This window comes from Euprymna scolopes, chromosome 15 (genome assembly GCF_053919585.1).
Source record: "Euprymna scolopes isolate OS-2025 chromosome 15, ASM5391958v1, whole genome shotgun sequence".
NCBI lineage: Eukaryota > Metazoa > Mollusca > Cephalopoda > Sepiida > Sepiolidae > Euprymna > Euprymna scolopes.
The window spans coordinates 131,042,315-131,064,540 of record NC_136496.1 but is presented as its reverse complement, the minus strand read 5'-3'; the positions used below and the strand labels follow the sequence as shown (position 1 = coordinate 131,064,540).

Here is a 22,226-nt window from a genome sequence, read left to right as displayed (position 1 = left end):
AAAAATCACTTCTGATTAATGTTTAGTTTGAAAATATGCAAACCAAGAAATGACTTTCACAGATTTTAAATGGAACCACTTTTTATCATAAATTGAACTCATTAATAAGAAAAAAATTTAAATAAAATGGTGAAGTACAGCCGGGCTTGAACAGGGGATCATTCAATCAGTAGTCAAATGCTCTATCACTAAGCTATGTCTCCAGATTATTATAAACTGGCATGGGTACCTGGCGTTGCCTGGGTGTTTAGAGATGTGTGTTGAGCAAAAAAAAAAAATAAATAAGTGGTAGTAGAAAGGCAGGCTTGAACCCGTACCATGAAGGAGGAAAAGAATGTGAAAAAAACGTGACGTCTTTGCTGTTACGACCACCGCCAAACCGGAAGTGACGTAGGTTTAAATTAAGGCTAGACAATCGAAAATATTGGCGAAAAAAGCAACCACTCCCAAAACGATACTGATCTTGTGAAAATCCATTGCCTCTGTCGAACTGTTCAAAAAGACATGCTGTATATAGTTTATGTAAGCTTTGATAAAACCTTTAATAAACCACTCGCTTTATTCAGAATGGACAACTGAGGTTTTTAGGGTAAAAAAAAAAAAAAAAATATCTTGAGTTATCAAACTTAGATCTTTCTGATATTTATTGTTGTGTCATGAGACTCCCTGACGATAAAATATTCCCTCACATCAATTTTTGGTGTTTTTAGCTTTAAATTGAAGATCCACGCAGCTCATTACAATACTTTGGTTTCAAATGATTTCAGGAACAAGAACAAAACAACTTACCATGGACTAAAATAAGACCAACAGCACTTGGTACACTCAACGGTACATCCACATAGATACCCCGTCTTCGACTGTAGACATTGTGGATTTGTAAAAAGCAGCCCTGTTGAAAGAGAGAGAATTAAAATCATCTTTTTGAGATGAATATTATTTCAACTACTCTTTATCTTTATCAAAGTAACAATTATAAAAAAATGGTGGAAAGTAAAAGGACTCAAAGCAGCAGCACATGTTGGCAAACAATTATAAATAGATTATCGTTTAAAATCTAATATATATCTCCCCTTCCCCTCTCAGTTATACATGAAATGATTTTACTACTTGCAGTATTACCTTTTATTTATATTTGATAATCCAACTCTTTGTTCCTTTCTGCATTACATTTGATTGCTGATAAACAATAAAAGTGATAGAAGCAAGAGTGATAGAAACGGTATAAAATAAGAGTGAGCAGTCAAACAAGATAACGTGATAGATTGCCGAGTTAATTGCAAATTACAGCTAGTTAAAACAAAAAGAGATTTTACTTTTTTCTTTTTCATACAAAACTTGATCCTGAATTCATGGAATGTTTTAGCATGTATTTTGCATGGAGAGCTATAGCATTAATATTCTTTGTAATGAACTATTCCAATCCTAGTTTGTTATATCAAATGGAATAAAACTAACTGTATAAATGAAGGACAGGTATAAAACCATGTACAAAAAGGGGGAGTGAGAGCAATAGATAAACTATAAAAATGACTTGGTAAGTAAATCGCAATTACAATCATGGATTTTTACAAACATAATTCATTCCCAAAATATTTTAAAATGTATTTTGTAGTATTAAAACATATTGGAACAAATCCTTTAAGAAAACAAATGTGGATTAAGTTTTTGTAGAATAGATTAGAGACTTCCATAACTAAAAATGTCAAACATCTCTTGCCTTTTTCCTGTTGTTCTTGGCCTTCGGGCCGGGATCAAAGTGTAGTATCTGTTCCGACAGATACTGCAAGCTATGACTAGCAAAGACCAGATGTGGGGGCAACCCCACATGCCTGACCTTTAACCAGCTCCCATTTCCCACCTCTCGGGAGCTGGTCCCCCTTTTTCCCTTCCCCCTCCCTTCACTCCTCACATTAAAAATCGGCCTTGTGCCTAATTTGCTCGGTGGGGGAGCAAATAAATACCATCTGTTCCGACAGATGCTGGAAGCTATGACTAGCAAAGACCAGATGTGGGGGCAACCCCACATGCCTGACCATTAACCAGCTCCCATTTCCCACCTCTCGGGAGCTGGTCCCCTTTTTCCCTTCCCCCTCCCTTCACTCCTCACATTAAAAATCGGCCTTGTGCCTAATTTGCTCGGTGGGGGAGCAAATAAATACCATCTGTTCCGGCAGATACTGCAAGCAAAGACCAGATGTGGGGGAAACCCCACATACCTGACCTTTAACCAGCTCCCATTTCCCACCTCTCGGGAGCTGGTCCCTTTTTTCCCTTCCCCCTCCCTTCACTCCTCACATTAAAAATTGGCCTTGTGCCTAATTTGCTTGGTGGGGGAGCAAATAAATACCATCTGTTCTGCAGCTGCTGCACTTAAGATAATTTGTACCAGTCAATGGAGGGGGAACCTTCTATACTGGGACAATTATTATTTTTGGTAACCAGAGTGCCCCCTTTTTGCCTAGTTTTAGGGGAGCTGGTTTTCACCCCACATTAAAAACGGCCTTGTGCCTAATTTGCTTTGGTGGGGAAGCAAATAAATACAATAAATACTTGCAGCGATGACAAGAAAAAAATGTTTTACCTTTGATGGTTCTTTGCATTGAACATTATTTGGGGGTTGAATCTCTTGCCATATTCCGCCACGATCAAATGTGATCACTGTTGAAATACTTTGATCCTGTTGGATCTTGCTTGCCAAGTAGACACCTCGCATCGATTCCACCTTATAGAAATCAGTAAAATCTATATAACTAGGATAGAGATGTCTCTTGAGAGATTCTGAATAGATGATGCCATCTTGACCAGATGTGTACAACGTGCCATGGCCAGTGTCTGGGAGGAGAAAAAATAAACAATTTATCAGTTTTTAACTTACAGTGACAATAATAGATTATAGAAATAAGTTCAAAGAACATTTACAATGAAATTTCAACACAAACATTTTATTTAATCTAGATGAACATGTGGCGCAATGGATAAAAGTGCTAAATTAATCAGTTCTAAATGGCAGTTTTCTGAATGTAATGTGGATGTGTGTATGGTAGCAAGTGCACAACAGCCAATGTATGCAAATGATCAAGCTGTGTGAGAGGTGACGTCATAGCGAGGAAGACAAAAAAAAAAAAGGTGGCCCGAAAAAGACAAAGGTAGACGTGTTACACACATGGCCTGAGAACAGGGAAAAAAAGTGTACAAAGCATAATACAGAGTACCATGTGTTCGACATTGCAGAGTTTTGTTAAACACATTAGAGTACAAGAAGATTATTAAACAAAAGACAAAGTGTTACTCTTGAAATACTTGTAAATAAATGTGTTGTTTCAACTGAATAAAAAGTCAAATTCTTTGTCTTTATTTTCCTATGACTGCACATAATGTGTGGGTCCAGAGTGTTGCTGTGTAACGACTTTGTCCCGTGAACGTTCAATCCTCACTAGAAGTGATACTATCTAATAATAAAGCTTAAATACAAATTCTACTCAATCATGTTTGATGGAAGAAGAAGAATCTACAATGTGGATTAAATAAAGAATTATTTGAAATTCTGTATTCATTTCAGAGTTCGACAAGTCGCAACTGAAGCTCAAAAATTATATTGGCTAAAACATTGTGAAAATAAAATATCCAAAGATGAGAATAATAGTTTAAAGAATCATATCAATTCACATCTCAAAAAAACAAAAAAAAAAAACATTGGATTTATTAAAAAAAAAATTTCTTACCACCAGGATTATCAACATGCATAAAAATTAATCCCTCCGACATATCCAAGATCGAGAAAAACTGAAAATATAAAATGAAGATTTTTGTTAAGATTTAGCAGATAGAAATGGAGTCATGCATTGAAAGATGAGAAATATTTTATTATATTTGAATTGCACAGACTTTTATAACCGTTTTTATTATCATCATTATTATTTACTAACTAGAAGTAGTCCGTCACACAGGCTATTATCAAAGATTTCTCTTTAAGAACAACTTGTGTTTCTGGAGTCTGAATGACAAGTCTCCTCAGATTTCCAGTACTCTACCTCTTGATAACTGTTGCAGATGAATTTGCATTATTGTAACAGCCGTTTACGATTGATTTCTCATTGGCGGTAACCATTGGTCTTCACTGGAATTTTGGTGGCAAAAAGCCGCCCCAAGGTCCCAGTCCTCTTTGCACTAGTCCAGCGGAGGCCTGGCTCTCTCTATCCTCCTTTTATCATCATCATTTTATCATCGCCAAAAATAAATGATCAGAACCAATAAAACAAAGGCTATTGCAACATAACTGTGCATTGTGATGCAGGTTTATTTGCAGTAATGCATGCAAATGACAGATCTGTGATGGGGAAAAAAATATATATTGCTCAGAGTTTGACCCTTCACAAGCTTAACTGGTTTTCAGCCAGACGTTCATTTCTGCGCCTGCATAAACCCATTCACTTAGCAAGTTAACTTTTTGATTGACATTGCTAAATTTGAACGGTTTTTGCTTTGTGTCAGTCATAGCGTAGCAGTAAGAGGTCACGTTTTCTTTCACTTTCTTTTCCACCTTCGCGTCACGGGTTCAAGCCTGCCTGCCTACTAACACCTTTTTATTTCACACACCTCCAAACATCCGGGCAACTATTTATTATATAGTGATTAAATTTAACCATAAAAATTTTTTTTTAAATAAAAATTAATCATTTGCCAAACAATTTTTTATGGTATAGTAAAAAAAATTAAATTAAAATGAAAATTAGAAAAAATTCCTAAGTAACGTCACAAGCTGGGTATTTATCCCTCACTCCCTCTATATATATAAAAAAAAAAAAAAAAAAACTATGTTAATATTTTTTTTAATCACTTATTGTTTACAGTATAATTACACATTTTCTTCGATGTCTTTTCTTTCATATCTAATATTTAGATTAGAGTTTGTTTTATGGCAACATGTTATTGAATGACAAATCGTTCGGATAAAATCCTAGTGGGATGATTGTTTTTTTTATTTTAAATTAGTTTAAAATTAATTTTATTGCAGAGTTTTTTTTGTTTTTAATAAATTTTAACATGTTGATCTGGTTAGCGTTTTTCAACATATTGTTTAGGCTATTTAAATAGTATTTTAAATATGACAGGCTATTAACCTATGCTTAACTGTATATGATTTTTTTGACATGAAATACACACTCGATACACATTTCACCATGTCCCCTACAGAATCTGGTTAATGCAATACCATTATATCTTGCCTTTCTGTAGCTTAGATACCACTCATCAATTGTTGGCCAAATTTGATGCAATTTGTTTGTTTGATCTTCATTCTAAAACAGTTGCTATTTTTTTTAATCCTATCTATAGAATTTTGAATATCAGTGTATGGAATCTTAGTATTGGTAGGGATCATGCTCATGGATTCTGTTCTATCTACATTTCCATTAGCATGAATACCAATATGGCTCCATATTCAACATAATTTCACTTTAAATGTACTTCATGTAGTAGATGAAGATGACATTGAGCTAACATTTAATCTTTTTCAAAATCGTCATTTGGCTCATCTCATGGTAAGAACTTTCAGCAATAATGTCCAACTGAGTTTGCAAATTTGCTCAGATTTAGTTCCTGATATTAAATGGCATCCATAATATAACTTCAGATGAGCATTTTAAATTCTGTTAATTATGTTTAAAAAATAATTTAAAAAAATATTCAAATCGTCTGTTTTATTATTTTTAGAAAATACATTACTTAAAATACAAAAAAACATTTTATTATAGTATCTGGAAAAAAAAATATATATATATATTTTTATTCACATCACCTATTTGAAGAATTATTTTTGTAAAAAAAATTGTTTAAAAGAAATATTTGTTACAAAACTTTTCAAATTTTCTAAAACACCCATTTGATTACTTATTTTTTAACCAAACCAAGAACCAAATTTGACTGGACACAGTTTACTGCAGACTTTGAGTTGAGTATTCTTCTGGTTTGACAAATTTTTCATATTTCATTCTAAATACAACACATTAGCATGCCACTTCATCATTATTCATTATTTCTTATCAAAGATTTCTTTTTAGTAAAAGAAAATTTCAATTCATGCTGCGTATGTTAAACTAGTCAAACCGTTACCTTTAAGTCTTATATTACGATTTATTATAAGAAAACTAATTTTTAAATGAAATTGCAAAAGAGAAATAGTTTGCTTCAAACATTGTGTTTAATATGTATATTAGATAGGCCATAGAAAGGCATCACAGTGCAAGAAATGGAAACAACGTATGTTATCATATTTTATAATATTTTGAGGTAAGACCTCTTTATCAAATAGTGGTTATTAAAAATCTAAAACACGCAGACTGGTAAAATGGAAAAAAAAAATATTTGCATTTTGTCAGAACTCCTTCTCACCAATTCCGCAATCTGTTTTAACTTAAACCATAATTCTCAATGTCCATTATCTCTTTCAGCTGTTAAAACTAGACTCATGTCCTTACCTATTCGTCCTTCTCGTAGCCACTAGTCTTCTCATATGCAAATTAATGCAATATGTTTATAAACGATCCACCTATAAACTTAAGTTTTTCTTTTCTTTTTGCTTATCAGACAGGTTAGACAGAGGTGCTGCCACTTGTGAGTAGTATCTTCCATTATCGTTGCCATAGTTATTAGTAATGTAAACAGCCCACCCAAGTCTCAAGAAAATACTTTCCATTTAATAAAGATGACTTACCTCAAAATATATAAAACATGGTCACATACGTTAGATCACTTTTTACCAGAAGTTGTGACTAAACAAGATTTATAAAAAAAAAAAAAAAAGACAAAACTGGACTGCGATGGTTCATGCTCAGGAATAAGTCAGCTTTATTATTGCTCATGTTTGAATTCATATTTTGAAACGTGACAAATCAAATCTATAACATGTCAAAGCTATCGTTATTTTAAGATGATGTTTTAATCTGTGTTTACAAGAAAGTCTAAATAGATCGATTGAAGATCAATAGACCAAAGATAGATGTTTCCGTTTTAGGTCATGACATCTGATTTATTTGTTGGAAATTTATGATTTACTAGTAATGCAATAATGTTTGTTTCTAAAAATATTAACTGTTTTTGACATTTGAAAACAAAAATTTATTAAAAATGTATTAAAGTTAAAAAAAATTATTAAAAATGTATTAAAGTTAAAAAAAATTATTAAAAATGTATTAAAGTTAAAAAAAATTAAAAATGTATTAAAGTTAAAAAAAATTATTAAAAATGTATTAAAGTTAAAAAAAATTATTAAAAATGTATTAAAGTTAAAAAAAATTATTAAAAATGTATTAAAGTTAAAAATAATTATTAAAAATGTATTAAAGTTAAAAATAATTATTAAAAATGTATTAAAGTTAAAAAAAATTATTAAAAATGTATTAAAGTTAAAAAAAATTATTAAAAATGTATTAAAGTTAAAAAAAATTATTAAAAATGTATTAAAGTTAAAAAAATTTATTAAAAATGTATTAAAGTTAAAAAAATTTATTAAAAATGTATTAAAGTTAAAAAAAATTTATTAAGAATGTATTAAAGTTAAAAAAAAAATGTGACAACTGATAAACGGACAAAATTTCTGTTTGTACAAGATGATTTAAATTATGCTTAAAATTTGCTTAGGTTTTTTTCACCCAATTTCCACCACAACCAATCATTACGCTGTTGTCTCACCAACCACCTTACACTCATTAACCCTTATGCTTAAGTGGCCTTCAGGCCTTGATAAATGGTGATTCCGATGTAAAAAAAAAAAAAAAAAAAAAAAAAAAATACCACAAACCAGATCCGTTTAGAGTGTGGACATGGGTAAATATAGTAAAATTCCCTTCGATTTCAATTTGTGATATTTTCATTTTTTTTTTTTTTTTCATTCACACACTGGAGGTCTCCCTAAAATCTCATTTTCAAGGATGATGTTAGAAAAAGATATGTTTGGTCTCATTTTTTTTTTTTTTTTTTTTTACTCTAGTCGGTCGTTATTGAAACAAATCAATTTTAATTTTTTTATTTTAACACTTTAATACTGCTACATAATCATGACAATGTTTTGGTCAATTAGTTATGAATAACTAAAGGCCTTGTCAGGTGATACTAGACTCTTCCTCCAAAAGATCAAATCCTCAACGAAATGAAAAAACATTTTACAAAACTTGCATTTTCTAATCGTCTCCTAACAATGGAAAGAGGGTTAAAACGTAAAAATAAATTTCAGGATTGTGTAGGGATATAAAAAAAAATAAATGTTTATTCAAATATAAATAAAAATATACACATATCTTTCGAGTCTATAGGGAATTTCTAAACCTTTGATTTCAACATTCCCATTCTAACCCCATTCTTGCAGGAAAATATACCGACAAATGGTGTATAATTGAATATAAAATAACAACCTAAAAACAAGTTATTTGTGAGACTTATTTCCTATTCGTAAACCTTCCCACAAATAATCAGCATCTTCACTTCATTGCTTTCTTGTGTTTTTGTAGTCTTTTTTTTTTTTATTTCATTTTATTCCATGCAGTTTTATCACTCCATGCAGTTTTATCATTTTATGCAGTTTTATCATTTTATGCAGACTCCTAAAATAAACTTGAATACATTCTTATCCATATTTCAACTCATCTCCTTATCTCGTTTTGTGTTGCAAATTACCCAGTGGTACTAAATACTAACTTTCATAGTAATATTTGCCCACATCTGTGATTTTTTATCAAAAAAAAAAAACAAAGACTTGATATTTCATTGTCCATTGTCATTTTGTTTTTAACATCTCTGCTCCATTATTTCATCAGAATAACTGTCCCCAAACAAGCGAAATGAATACTAATCAGAAATGAAATCAATTGATCCGAAAGCAATCAATAATACGCAACTATTATTAGGTAGTTGAAACACTGCCAATCAGTTGAAGAGAAAAAAAAAACTTTAGAAACTAATTAGCTGCAGTGTTTGAATTTATTTAAAAACAACTATGGAGGGGAAAAGAGTGTAACAAAACTAGTACAATCTTCAAGAGTAGCATATTTCTACCCCAAAAATGTGGAAAAAAGTAAAAAAGACAGAAAAAATACACTGGAAAGCAAAGATAACAAAACACAATAAAAAAAAGAAATAGATATAAATAAAAAAATGTAGCCTGGAACAGAAATATAGACAGAAATCAGAGAAGAGGCGTAACAGAAAGTTATAGAAACAATGCAGAAACTAATTGCAAAACTAAAACAGTTGTAAAGCATCGATTATTTAATGTTGATCTTATTGAATGTGAAAAGTTGGTTGGAGATTGATAAGGGAAAAAGGTTACCCTGTCATGAGTGATGGTCTCAAGTTGAGCCTCATTCCAGGTTTTGCCACCATCAGAAGAGATTTGCATTTTCCTTTCATTTCCCTAAGAAAAAAAAGAGACAATTGAAAATATTAAATTAGCTGTTGCCATTTACACATGAATTATACAAACATTTTGTGAAAAGTGGGAGTAAGGGGGTCAACTTAGATTTGAATGGTTTTATTTTGCAAACATTCTATCATAATGACAAACTAAACAGCACGTATTAACATTAATATCAGTAATGTGATACTTTATATTAATATATACGAATAAAATGGAGGTATCTGCTATGAAAAACACTTCATGCAAACACGTTAAAGTTGACAAGTTGATAGTCAAGAAACGTAACAGAAAGAGAGTCAAACAAACCAAATGTGACCCAAATCAGCTGCATATATTTTATATCTGTACTGTTAGATAAAAGGAACTTCATGTGAGTTTGTTCCTGCGGACTCAGAAAGAGCTGGGCTTAGTTTTTTAATTTTACATGAAGGTACTTGATGTATCTGGGAGTGTTTTTACGTAGAGTTCATCTGATAAATATCCGATGAAGGAAGGAAGCCCGATTTTGACCAAAGTTAACATTTAATACAACCTAACCTCACAAGTGTATTTGAGAAGTTTTATCACTGCATAAGCAAAAAGGCCAACGTAAAAAAATCAACTGTAGATTATTTTATAAGACATAGGCGTGTTCAAAATGAATGTTTCTTTTTAGAGCACAACTGAACCATGATACTTGATTTTTGTACGTTTAACTTCAATTCAAGTGATTATGCAAAAATAATTTCATAAAAATCAACTGTTGGTTCTTTGATAAGACAGGGGTGCATTCAAAATGAATGTTTCTGTTTAAAGCACAACTGAATCATGACACTTGACTTTTGTGTTTTAAACAACATAAAGCCATAATTTACATATAATTTTATAAAATCAACAGTAGATTCTCTACAGTACAATGTAGATTACAATGTATTGTGGACTAAAACACTGTGGGGAGGCATGTGAAGCTTCCTACTGGTACACTGTAGGAGTGGGGACCCTAGTAGAGAAGGCAATCAATTGATTTGATAAAAAATTTTTTTTTTTAGATAGGTGATTTCACCGATTTCAATGAAAATAAAAGTATGGGAGGGTGGAACATTTGATGATCCTCATTCAATCCTGGACAACGTCGGGTCTCTCCGCTAGTACAAAGTAAAGCAAGATTTTCCTTGACTTCAATATGGTTAAATAATAAATTGTTAACTATTCTGTACTTTCATGTAACAATTTTGGTGGCTAACATCACAATGCTGGCCAGATCAGAACTCCAAATTCCTATCTCGGAAAAAAGACATTTTATTCAAATCAGCAGCATCTCATTTGCATAATAGAGGACAAGAAATAGCATTACTTTATGAGATCCACCAAAATATCATGAGATATAGTAGCCATTGTTTTTTTTTCTTTTGACTGGGTTTTACATGTTGCACAAAATTAGATTTGTATCAATTGTTATATATTATTTGCCTACAAGTGATGACTAGACATTTTACAACAATAGGAATAATAAACAAAAACTACATTAAAAAATAAAATCTTTTATTATCACTATTGATCCGTATTGTGTTTTCACTAGTTATTTTTTTTTTACATTTTAAATTGAATCCATTCATGAGTTTCTATTTTTATTACTAATGTCATAAAGAGAGTTGGAGGAGGTAATCCTCAGTCACAAGTGCTCTTTACTTCTACTTATATCTTCAGGTTCAAATATTTAGTAAGAAAATAATCTCAAACGTTTTTTTTTTCTTTCCTGACACAATATATTAAATCATTTAAATTTTAATAATCTTATTATTGGCAATAAAATAACATACTTCATAGGATTTTTTTTTTATCTTTAATCTGTCTTGGCAATTTGCTAATAGAAAACAAATTCTTAGGCACCTAGGAAAAAAAAAAAAAAAAGCAAAGGGCAATAACCCATTCTTTAGTTAAACTTATTTGTGTTTTCAGCTTAAATATTAGACATAACAAATTTAAACATAATGGATCTTGGGCAATGCCGGGTGAGTACAGCTAGTATTACTGAAAAATATACTGAAGGATTTCTAAGTGTAGTATCTCGAATAGACTGACTGAAAAACGCGAATTTCATCAGAATGGAGTATGCATACGAAGGATAAGACTTTGCTCAATTTAATGATATGTAAAGGTGCATCACATGTTAGGGTCCTTCCTTTTTTACAGGTGACATTTTAAAGCTTTCTTTCTACTAGACTAGTTGCTCTACCAAGGTTTAGGGATCTAATTTATCTTACTATTTCATCCATAACCAAGAGAGATGGATCCAAAGTGCATTAATGAAACCAATGCAATATCTCTGACAGAATTAAACCACCACACGCAGAACTCACCATACATGCTGATAACCACTATAGCAACGTTACTTTTATGATTAGAGAGTTTATGTAATTAAAGATCACAAACTGTAGAAATAAAACATCACATTATCTCAAGTGGTATGATCGTGTCAGTCACTTAAAACACTCCAAATTATGTCTCCTGTTGATGGCTTAAAGCCACATGGTAGCTATTTTAAGAGGAGATGGTCAGTTGATGACAACCTGATTATGGCAAGCAGCACAAGCGAAATAGCAACAGACAGAAATTAGGAGGCATTCAGGAACCATAACTCCAGTACAAGAGAAGACGACCAAAAATGAAAACAATAGTAATATTCTCAAACATTTTTTTTTAACGATTCAAATACATTGGACTTACATCATTTGTGAGAGTTGATGCATACATGAAATTCGCTTGAATGCCAAACGAAACTACTTTTTCCAAGAGAGGAATCCAGTTCTCATAATTTCCACTTGCTTTCTTTAACGTGTACACATTACCTCTGTAATCTGGAAAAAATAAATAAAATGAATGTTATTAAAATAATGTTATTTTTATTATTATTTTTTTCTGTCTCCATATAACAGGGTTGAGAGATCTGAATCGCTTTAGCTATAAAAATATAAAAAATAGCTGGAAATAGAAAGACAGAAAATAATACAGTCAGAAATAAAAATAAATTTAAAAAATAGGTGCTAAAACTTCATGGTCATTGTTTGTAGAAAATTACATTGTGAAAGAGAATTGTTTTAACAATGACCAAGTACAAATTCTTTTAAAAAAAAAAAAAAAAAAAAAAAGAATCACATTAAAATAAAAAATTATTTATTGAAATTTGTATTTGCATTTCTTTTTTCAAAGTTACATCTCTTCATTTATAGGAATCCGTCAAAGTTATGTCAGTGTGATTTTTATTATTTAATAAGTAAAATTTTTATTATTTCATAAGCAAAACACATAAAAAGATCAAACTAATCACCCAGGAGAATTTTTTTTTTTTTTTTTCTTAATTCAATTGTCACCCCAAACAAGGTGCAGTGCCACTTTGAAGTATGGGACTACTATCAGGGACACAAGTTGTAGAGATATTATGAAGGGAGATGAGTAGCAAGATATTTGTTCACATTACACTTGAACTTCTACATGTCAGTAGAGTTGGGAAAGCAGAATCCCGGAAGGGAGTTCTCAAGTCTACCAGTTCTGGGGAAGAAACTATGCTTTCTTACATTTAAGTATCTCTACTGTGTAGGGGTGGGATTTAGCTGCTTGTTGGGTTTGTTGGGGATATTTATGTATTGACGGGCATTTGCTGTTTCTAACTGCTACATCAATTATAATTGAAAATTTACATGCCTCCAGTAAACAAACTCAGTTGCTGTTATAAGGACAACCACGACAGGAAAAAAACATTAATACTTACTTGTATTGGAAAAAAATTAATACTTACTTGTATTGGAAAAAAATTAATACTTACTTGTATTGGAAAAATCAGTTTCAAAAGCAGCACACACTGTATAGGCAGCATCTTTATCAGAAGTTGACCTGAAATGAGAGTAAAATACAAATGAGAAACAGGTTGAATTGGATTACAGGATAATTTTTATATACAGCATGATCTGAAAGTATATGGTTTATTTCTATTTATATACTAGCAGGAATAACTGGCATTGCCCAGGAATGAATGAAAAATTTCATTGAGCACTGAATCTAAGTTTATTACTGCTTTTACTTGTTTTCACATTCACCCTCGAGCAGTCTTGCTGTGGGGTGGGAGTGCAGCTACATTTCACATCCGTTAGCTTGAGTTGTCAGCCAAAACAGGAAGATCCCCCATTCTTCCAGAAATCCATGAACTAGGTTAAAATTTTCCCTTCTATCAATCACTCATCTTTGTAAATAATAACTTTCATTATGTAACCTTAAAAAAATTAACACTTTTGTCATTTAACTATAGAAAAATTGTTTCTTGGTATAAAGCATTAATTTTAATTGTATCTCTAGTTGAGATGTGAGTAACCAATAACAAAGTTCTAATGGAGATGAATTTTCCGACCTGGAGATAGAGGGGAGGGGATACCCTCATGTGCGTGTGCGTGTGCGTGTGGGTGTGTGTGTGTGGAGAAAGGACTGCACAAAAACAACTTTTTTCATAAACAACTACAATCGGTTTCAACTAAGTCAAAATAAAGACAAGAAATGCCTATGTGTCAGGAAGGAGACAGGAAGTCATTCTTGGATGAAACAAAAATCATCTCTCTTATTGACTTCATAAATTGCTTGAAATTTTCATTTTCAGAAAGAACTGTCATACGAAAGAAAAATCAGTTTAAGAAAAAAGAAAAGTGGGGTTCAATAGTTCACATCCATGTGAAGCTCTAGTGATCCACATAAATATAAATTTTAAAGTAAAAAAAGAAAAAAAAAACTGAGCAAAAATGCGAGGAAAAAAAATGGAGTAATGGGTGACAAAAAAAAAATAAAGTTATTACCAATAATAAGATCCAATACGCGATCCAATTTTCTTCCAGTGCATACCACCATCTTGTGTAATATGTAATGTCTATAAAAAAAAAAAACACCAATATAAAAGAAAGTGAAATAAATCATTTTATCTAATAAAGAAAAGTCAGTCAGCCCTTAATAGCATGGCATCTAACAAATCAATATTTGATTCTGACTAGAATTTTCTATTATCATTGCAGTATGTTCATTACACCAAATATATAAAAACAGCAGGTCTGATCTCAACTTTAATCCTAAATAGCATTGTATCTGACAAAGTGATATTTGAGTCTCACTAGCTAGTAATCTGCATAAATTTTCCGTTTGTGTTCTTTACAGGATCGATCAATATCATTTTATGGCTCATCAACCACTGTTGGGTCATTTACAGCCAAGAAGTTTATATTTATGATACTTCTTTTCGTGAAGATGTTCGCAGTGCCTTTTCATGAAGGTGTCTGCAGTGCAGAGTTTTTTATATCATACACAATGTGTGAGTAATTTTGTTTGATTTTTGTAGAGTTAGAATTTTCATTTCTTTTATGATATTTGAAATATTATCTGCATCTTTCATATTTTTCTTTATATAAAATGAAAATTTCCAATCGATTTGACTACATATTTTATCTGATCTGATAGTTTCTTTATAGAAATTTCAGATATATACAAAAAGTTTCATTCACTAATCCAATATGTTCATTTGTCAATGAAATGGCTGTTTGTGACTGATACAGAAATTACAAATGGCTGCCAAAATCTGTTCCATCATGAGTAATATCAAAACACACTTAAGTTTAATGAAGTTAATAAACATTAAAAAAAATTAATCAGCTTTCAAACAAATCAGATATTTCAACATTTACTTTTTTTTTACATTAAAATATTTTAGAAATAACATATCTTATAAGCAATAACTTCCTTTGAAAATCACTTAAAAATAATTTATTTTTGCACAGAAGCAGCATTTGCTAACTGGTATCAAATTTAAATTCCTTCACTGTTTGTTGAAACCTTGCAGGTAACAATCAAGACAAACAGTAATGTAATTAACAAAAAGTGTATTAAAAAAAAAAAGTGTTACAAAAGTACAGGTCAGGATTCTGAGGCCATAACTACCACAAATTGCTACATCAATGTTTAAATATAACTATAGCTTCTGGATAAATCAATTACTCCTGAAATAGGTAGACCATAACACATCGGATATTTTAGCAATTACTAAAAAAATCATTTCTTTAAAATAAATTGGACATTTTAATAATTAGTTATTGGGTTGTACAACAAAACATTACTATAAAAATGTTTTTAATGAAAAAATCAATTAATTTCTTAACTTACAAGCATTAATTTCTTAAAATTTTTCTTTTTCTATTTTTATGGACAATGGAGTTTGTCAAGCAATGTAGATTTGTTAGTGCACAATTAAAAATAACACATAAAATGCTAAGTTAACTTTATTAACTATTAAAAATTAAAAAATGTACTTAACATGCATTATGAAGACATTAATTTTTATCTTTTTCTTTTGTAAAAAGAAGCAGTTAAATAACTTTATTTTTTTAAAACAGTGCAGTTAAAATTATTCTACCTCAACCAGTAACAGATTGGAAATTTTATGAACTCTTGCAAAATAAAACAATGACTCCCAAGCAACACCAGAAGAGTTAGTTGATTATAAAATAAAGTAGTTATAAAAATAAACTAATAAACCATAATCAACAGTTTTCTTAAAAGATTTTTCATAGACCCAAGTATGCAACTATGCCCATGACCCTGACTCACTGCTTGACCATAAACATATGCATTGTGGTTCTTATCTCCCTCCCACGGTGGGAAGATTAGATACAAGATAGTGATTTGTGGGATCTGCAAAGCCAGCATTCTAGATGGACACTCTGGCCAGCCAAAATATGCCTGGGTAGTCCCATTGGCATTCCCCAGTAGGGGTGCCTCAAGTGATTAGTAGTGAACTAGCCCCCTTCAGAAAGGGTGAGTAAGCAAACCCTGGGAGGGTGGATTTCCTGTAACTGCACAGGATACAAAACAGAATAAAGCTGCACCAGCACAGCATGCTGAAAAGTCTTGGTCTTATTTTTGTATGAAATAACCTCCCCAGGGGCCAGTTGGTTAGAGATGCATGTATCGTGGTTGTTATCCATATCTGGATTCTAATGTTATTGGTTGTCATGCACAAAGCTATAGATCACTAGTTTACAAACAGAATAAAGACAGCACACAAACATTGGGGCAAACGTGTGTATATTGTCTCTACATAGGTTTTTTTAAAGTTTTTTTTTAAGGAAATTGCTCCAGACAAGGCATGAGCCACTTGATGTAAGAAGCTATAAAAAAATATATATATATACTTCATCAAAAACTAGCCAATGATGTTAGGTATATTCTGACCTAGAAACAGCAATTCTTCCCGTTTTGTCAAAAACATCACTTGTGACAACTAAAGGATAAAATAATGGAAGCAAGAGTGATGAGGTTGCAAAAAAGTAAACTGAACGTCCACTTTAAACTTCCCATATTTCGAATTTTGAAGCTTACTCAAGACCAAGTTTGCCATTTGCAACACTTTGGTGATCATCCTCCCATAAGTTAGTATCGCTTGAATATATAAATATCAATTTAAACATCTTTATTTTTTTTACAGTTAACCTTCATTAAAAATGAGAGGAAATTTTTTTTTCAACATCTTCCGAATTATCTTAACCCCCATCCCTGGTTGTTATTGGCTAATAGTCATGGCATCACTTTCTTTTTTTTAATGTCTTTTTTGTTATTCATTTTCCAGCTAACCTCTTCCTGGTTGTGGGGGTGGGTGTACTTTATAGTATTACATAAGTATTTTATTTATTTTTTTTTTATGTTAATTCATTACCTTTTATTAAATGCAAGTTAGACAATAGTGATCATAGTATTCTAGAACTTTAAATCAGATAGTTTGAAAAATTGTAATAAAGGCGTTACCTTTGACTTCTGTGAAAGCGTTAATATATATTTTTCGTTCTTGTTGAATGTTAGAGCACCATCCAAATCAAAGTCCAGTACAACTTTATCAAAATGGTGACCCCCATCATTGGTCAGGAACAAACAAGAACGAAACAAACAAAACGTAACAATGTACACCTGCAAGAGAAAGAAAATCACATGAAAGAAAATGGAATTAGAAGGGGGGGGTACATATGACATGTCATGCATCAATGCCAAATCAAATTGTCAGAATCATATTAGGTGGGATGAATTACGAAGTGCCTTAAATAAGTTTCCAGACCTTTTTTTGTACAGGCATTAAGTGTTGTAGACTCTCGAAAATTCAGTATCTAATTGCTATGCATCTTATGAAATGATTGACCAATTTTTATGATTTCAGGTTCAAATGAACAGGTACGGCAAAAATTGGAATACACCCTACTACTAAAGTCGGATTGTCACAGCGGGTGAATTTCAAAAATGCTATCTGGATGTGAAGACTCTTTAAAAGAACAATATGCAATAAATTTGTTTTAAATGTGGATAAAAATGCCATAGAAACATATGGAATACTTCAGGCTGCTTTTGGGCCATTTTGTATGTATCAATATCAAGCATCAGTTTTCGAGTGGAATAAGAGATTCAAAGAAGGCAGAGAGTCTATAAGGGATGATGAGAGGTGTGGGAGGAGTAAGGAAGTCAGAACACCAGAGTTGATTGGCCAAATAAAGAATTTCATGGATAAGGACCGTTGTGTTTCTATAGAGGCAATAAGTGCATAGTTTGATGTTAGTGTGGGAACTGTACACACAATTATTCACGAGGAACTGAAGATGCGGAAGATTTACTCTAAATTTGTACCAAGGATGCTTACAGAGGATCAGTTCACTACTCCATCCTTGTCACAGACTAATCAAGATAGGCATGAAGACAGTTCCTCCCTATAGTCCAGATCTTCCTCCTTGTGACTTTTGGTCATTCCCTAAGCTCAAAAACAACCTTAGAGGCTGTCATTATGAGACGATTGAGATGAAAGAGGCTGTGACAAAGGTCATTGACATGCTCACATAAGAGACTTCCATGGGGCCTTCCAGAAATTGGGACGGTACAAGTGCATTGCAGCCCAAGGAGATTACTTTGAAGAGGACTAGAGTTTCATGTATATACTACAAATAAGTCCCCATAGGAAAAAAGTCTGGAAACTTCTTGAAGGCAATGCATATCTATGTCTAAAGAAGCTTTGAGTAAAAAAAAAAAAGAAAAGAAAAAACTAAATTTAACCTATCGCAGACTTAGCACTTCCCTAAGGCGACTTCTAAAAAGTTTACAACTATAAAAGAGAATTCAACTATAAGAGGATGAAGAAAAAAAAAAACTAAAATTTTGTAAATAAAAAACAAGGATCATCAGCTGTTTACCATGTAGCTGTTTCAGAGATTTAAAAACAGGACAGCTGTAAAATACATGGTTCGCCAGTGGAAAATACCACTTCCCCAATACCAAAATTTTGATAAAATACAGTTACTATTTATACTAATATATAAAAAAAATGAAATATTAATAAAATATAAGTAAATTTAATAAGATTATAAGATCTATTCTGCGATATGTTGATTAGCATAGAAATTTTATGAGAATAAAAATGCATAAATGCTGAAGCACCTTTGGTACCAGACAATCAAATAGATAAGAGGAAGGAAATTTTATATATAACACACAGAGGTTGAAGAGAGTTTGACATAGGCAATTAGAGACTGGTGTGTTGGATTTGAAACCAATGGTACCAATGTTTTTTTTCTTATTTTCTATAACACAAATAACTAAATATATATAAAAAGTAGTTTAAATTTTATTGAAAAGTGTCGAGAAAAAAAAAAAAAAAAAAGGTTAATTTTTACTATATTCAAATGTTTATGGTGTTTTTTTTATTATTCATTCACAATGAAAATTGATCACAGTTTCAAATTATTCTCATGACATTTTATTTCATCTGTAGATTGGAAGCTGACAGGTACTACCACTTCTTCAGGTAAGATTGGACCTGGGAGCAGTGGTAACTAAAGATCAACTTGAAATTCTTTGATCACAAACAAGAATTAAAAATGGGAGACAATAAACCAGCTGAACCATGAGGACTGACGAGGGATCTTGTGAAATATCGAAAATTGTTCGAGGTCAAAACTAGTGATGCTGAAGGAATAGAAAGAGAAAGTCGGGAAAGGAAAGTTCTCGCAACAACGTTCATTCTGATAGCGTTGAGCTGGCTTTTTTTGTGGCCTGTACTACATAAGCTGAATCATGGTAGGTTATGCACAGCCGTTGTATGAAAGGTTGCACAGAATGGATGATCGCTAACCACCTGAAAACCTGAGAGTTCAGCAAAGTCCCCCTTGGTGGTGGTTTTCTAAGTTCTCCGCTATCAGACATGCTTGTAATACAAATTCATATGGGAAAATTGCTATACAAATTCATATGGGAAAATTGCAATACAAATTCATATGGGAAAATTGCAATACAAATTCATATGGGAAAATTGCAATACAAATTCATATGGGAAAATTGCAATACAAATTCATATGGGAAAATTGCAATACAAATTCATATGGGAAAATTGCTATACAAATTCATATGGGAAAATTGCAATACAAATTCATATGGGAAAATTGCTATACAAATTCATATGGGAAAATTGCTATACAAATTCATATGGGAAAATTGCTATACAAATTCATATGGGAAAATTGCAATACAAATTCATATGGGAAAATTGCAATACAAATTCATATGGGAAAATTGCTATACAAATTCATATGGGAAAATTGAAATACAAATTCATATGGGAAAATTGCTATACAAATTCATATGGGAAAATTGCAATACAAATTCATATGGGAAAATTGCAATACAAATTCATATGGGAAAATTGCAATACAAATTCATATGGGAAAATTGCTATACAAATTCATATGGGAAAATTGCAATACAAATTCATATGGGAAAATTGCAATACAAATTCATATGGGAAAATTGCAATACAAATTCATATGGGAAAATTGCAATACAAATTCATATGGGAAAATTGCAATACAAATTCATATGGGAAAATTGCAATACAAATTCATATGGGAAAATTGCAATACAAATTCATATGGGAAAATTGCAATACAAATTCATATGGGAAAATTGCAATACAAATTCATATGGGAAAATTGCAATACAAATTCATATGGGAAAATTGCAATACAAATTCATATGGGAAAATTGCAATACAAATTCATATGGGAAAATTGCAATACAAATTCATATGGGAAAATTGCAATACAAATTCATATGGGAAAATTGCAATACAAATTCATATGGGAAAATTGCAATACAAATTCATATGGGAAAATTGCAATACAAATTCATATGGGAAAATTGCAATACAAATTCATATGGGAAAATTGCAATACAAATTCATATGGGAAAATTGCAATACAAATTCATATGGGAAAATTGCAATACAAATTCATATGGGAAAATTGCAATACAAATTCATATGGGAAAATTGCAATACAAATTCATATGGGAAAATTGCAATACAAATTCATATGGGAAAATTGCAATACAAATTCATATGGGAAAATTGCAATACAAATTCATATGGGAAAATTGCAATACAAATTCATATGGGAAAATTGCAATACAAATTCATATGGGAAAATTGCAATACAAATTCATATGGGAAAATTGCAATACAAATTCATATGGGAAAATTGCAATACAAATTCATATGGGAAAATTGCAATACAAATTCATATGGGAAAATTGCAATACAAATTCATATGGGAAAATTGCAATACAAATTCATATGGGAAAATTGCAATACAAATTCATATGGGAAAATTGCAATACAAATTCATATGGGAAAATTGCAATACAAATTCATATGGGAAAATTGCAATACAAATTCATATGGGAAAATTGCAATACAAATTCATATGGGAAAATTGCAATACAAATTCATATGGGAAAATTGCAATACAAATTCATATGGGAAAATTGCAATACAAATTCATATGGGAAAATTGCAATACAAATTCATATGGGAAAATTGCAATACAAATTCATATGGGAAAATTGCAATACAAATTCATATGGGAAAATTGCAATACAAATTCATATGGGAAAATTGCAATACAAATTCATATGGGAAAATTGCAATACAAATTCATATGGGAAAATTGCAATACAAATTCATATGGGAAAATTGCAATACAAATTCATATGGGAAAATTGCAATACAAATTCATATGGGAAAATTGCAATACAAATTCATATGGGAAAATTGCAATACAAATTCATATGGGAAAATTGCAATACAAATTCATATGGGAAAGTTGCAATACAAATTCATATGGGAAAATTGCAATACAAATTCATATGGGAAAATTGCAATACAAATTCATATGGGAAAATTGCAATACAAATTCATATGGGAAAATTGCAATACAAATTCATATGGGAAAATTGCAATACAAATTCATATGGGAAAATTGCAATACAAATTCATATGGGAAAATTGCAATACAAATTCATATGGGAAAATTGCTATACAAATTCATATGGGAAAATTGCTATACAAATTCATATGGGAAAATTGCTATACAAATTCATATGGGAAAATTGCTATACAAATTCATATGGGAAAATTGCTATACAAATTCATATGGGAAAATTGCTATACAAATTCATATGGGAAAATTGCTATACAAATTCATATGGGAAAATTGCTATACAAATTCATATGGGAAAATTGCAATACAAATTCATATGGGAAAATTGCAATACAAATTCATATGGGAAAATTGCTATACAAATTCATATGGGAAAATTGCTATACAAATTCATATGGGAAAATTGCTATACAAATTCATATGGGAAAATTGCAATACAAATTCATATGGGAAAATTGCAATACAAATTCATATGGGAAAATTGCTATACAAATTCATATGGGAAAATT

General features: G+C 31.2%; 1 protein-coding gene across 2 annotated transcripts in view; it reads right to left on the bottom strand.

The window, feature by feature from the left end:
- The window catches only part of LOC145294149 (sortilin-like), a 153,709-nt gene that overhangs the window by 45,977 nt on the left and 85,506 nt on the right, over positions 1-22,226 (bottom strand). For both annotated transcript variants that reach the window (XM_080141254.1, XM_080141255.1), the window contains exons 5-12: positions 17,219-17,377; positions 14,230-14,300; positions 13,215-13,282; positions 12,119-12,249; positions 9,326-9,409; positions 3,726-3,786; positions 2,585-2,835; positions 790-892 (exon numbers count right to left, since the gene is read on the bottom strand). In XM_080141254.1, the coding sequence (XP_079997380.1) occupies positions 790-892; positions 2,585-2,835; positions 3,726-3,786; positions 9,326-9,409; positions 12,119-12,249; positions 13,215-13,282; positions 14,230-14,300; positions 17,219-17,377 (928 nt within the window). The remainder of the gene's footprint in view (positions 1-789; positions 893-2,584; positions 2,836-3,725; positions 3,787-9,325; positions 9,410-12,118; positions 12,250-13,214; positions 13,283-14,229; positions 14,301-17,218; positions 17,378-22,226) is intronic.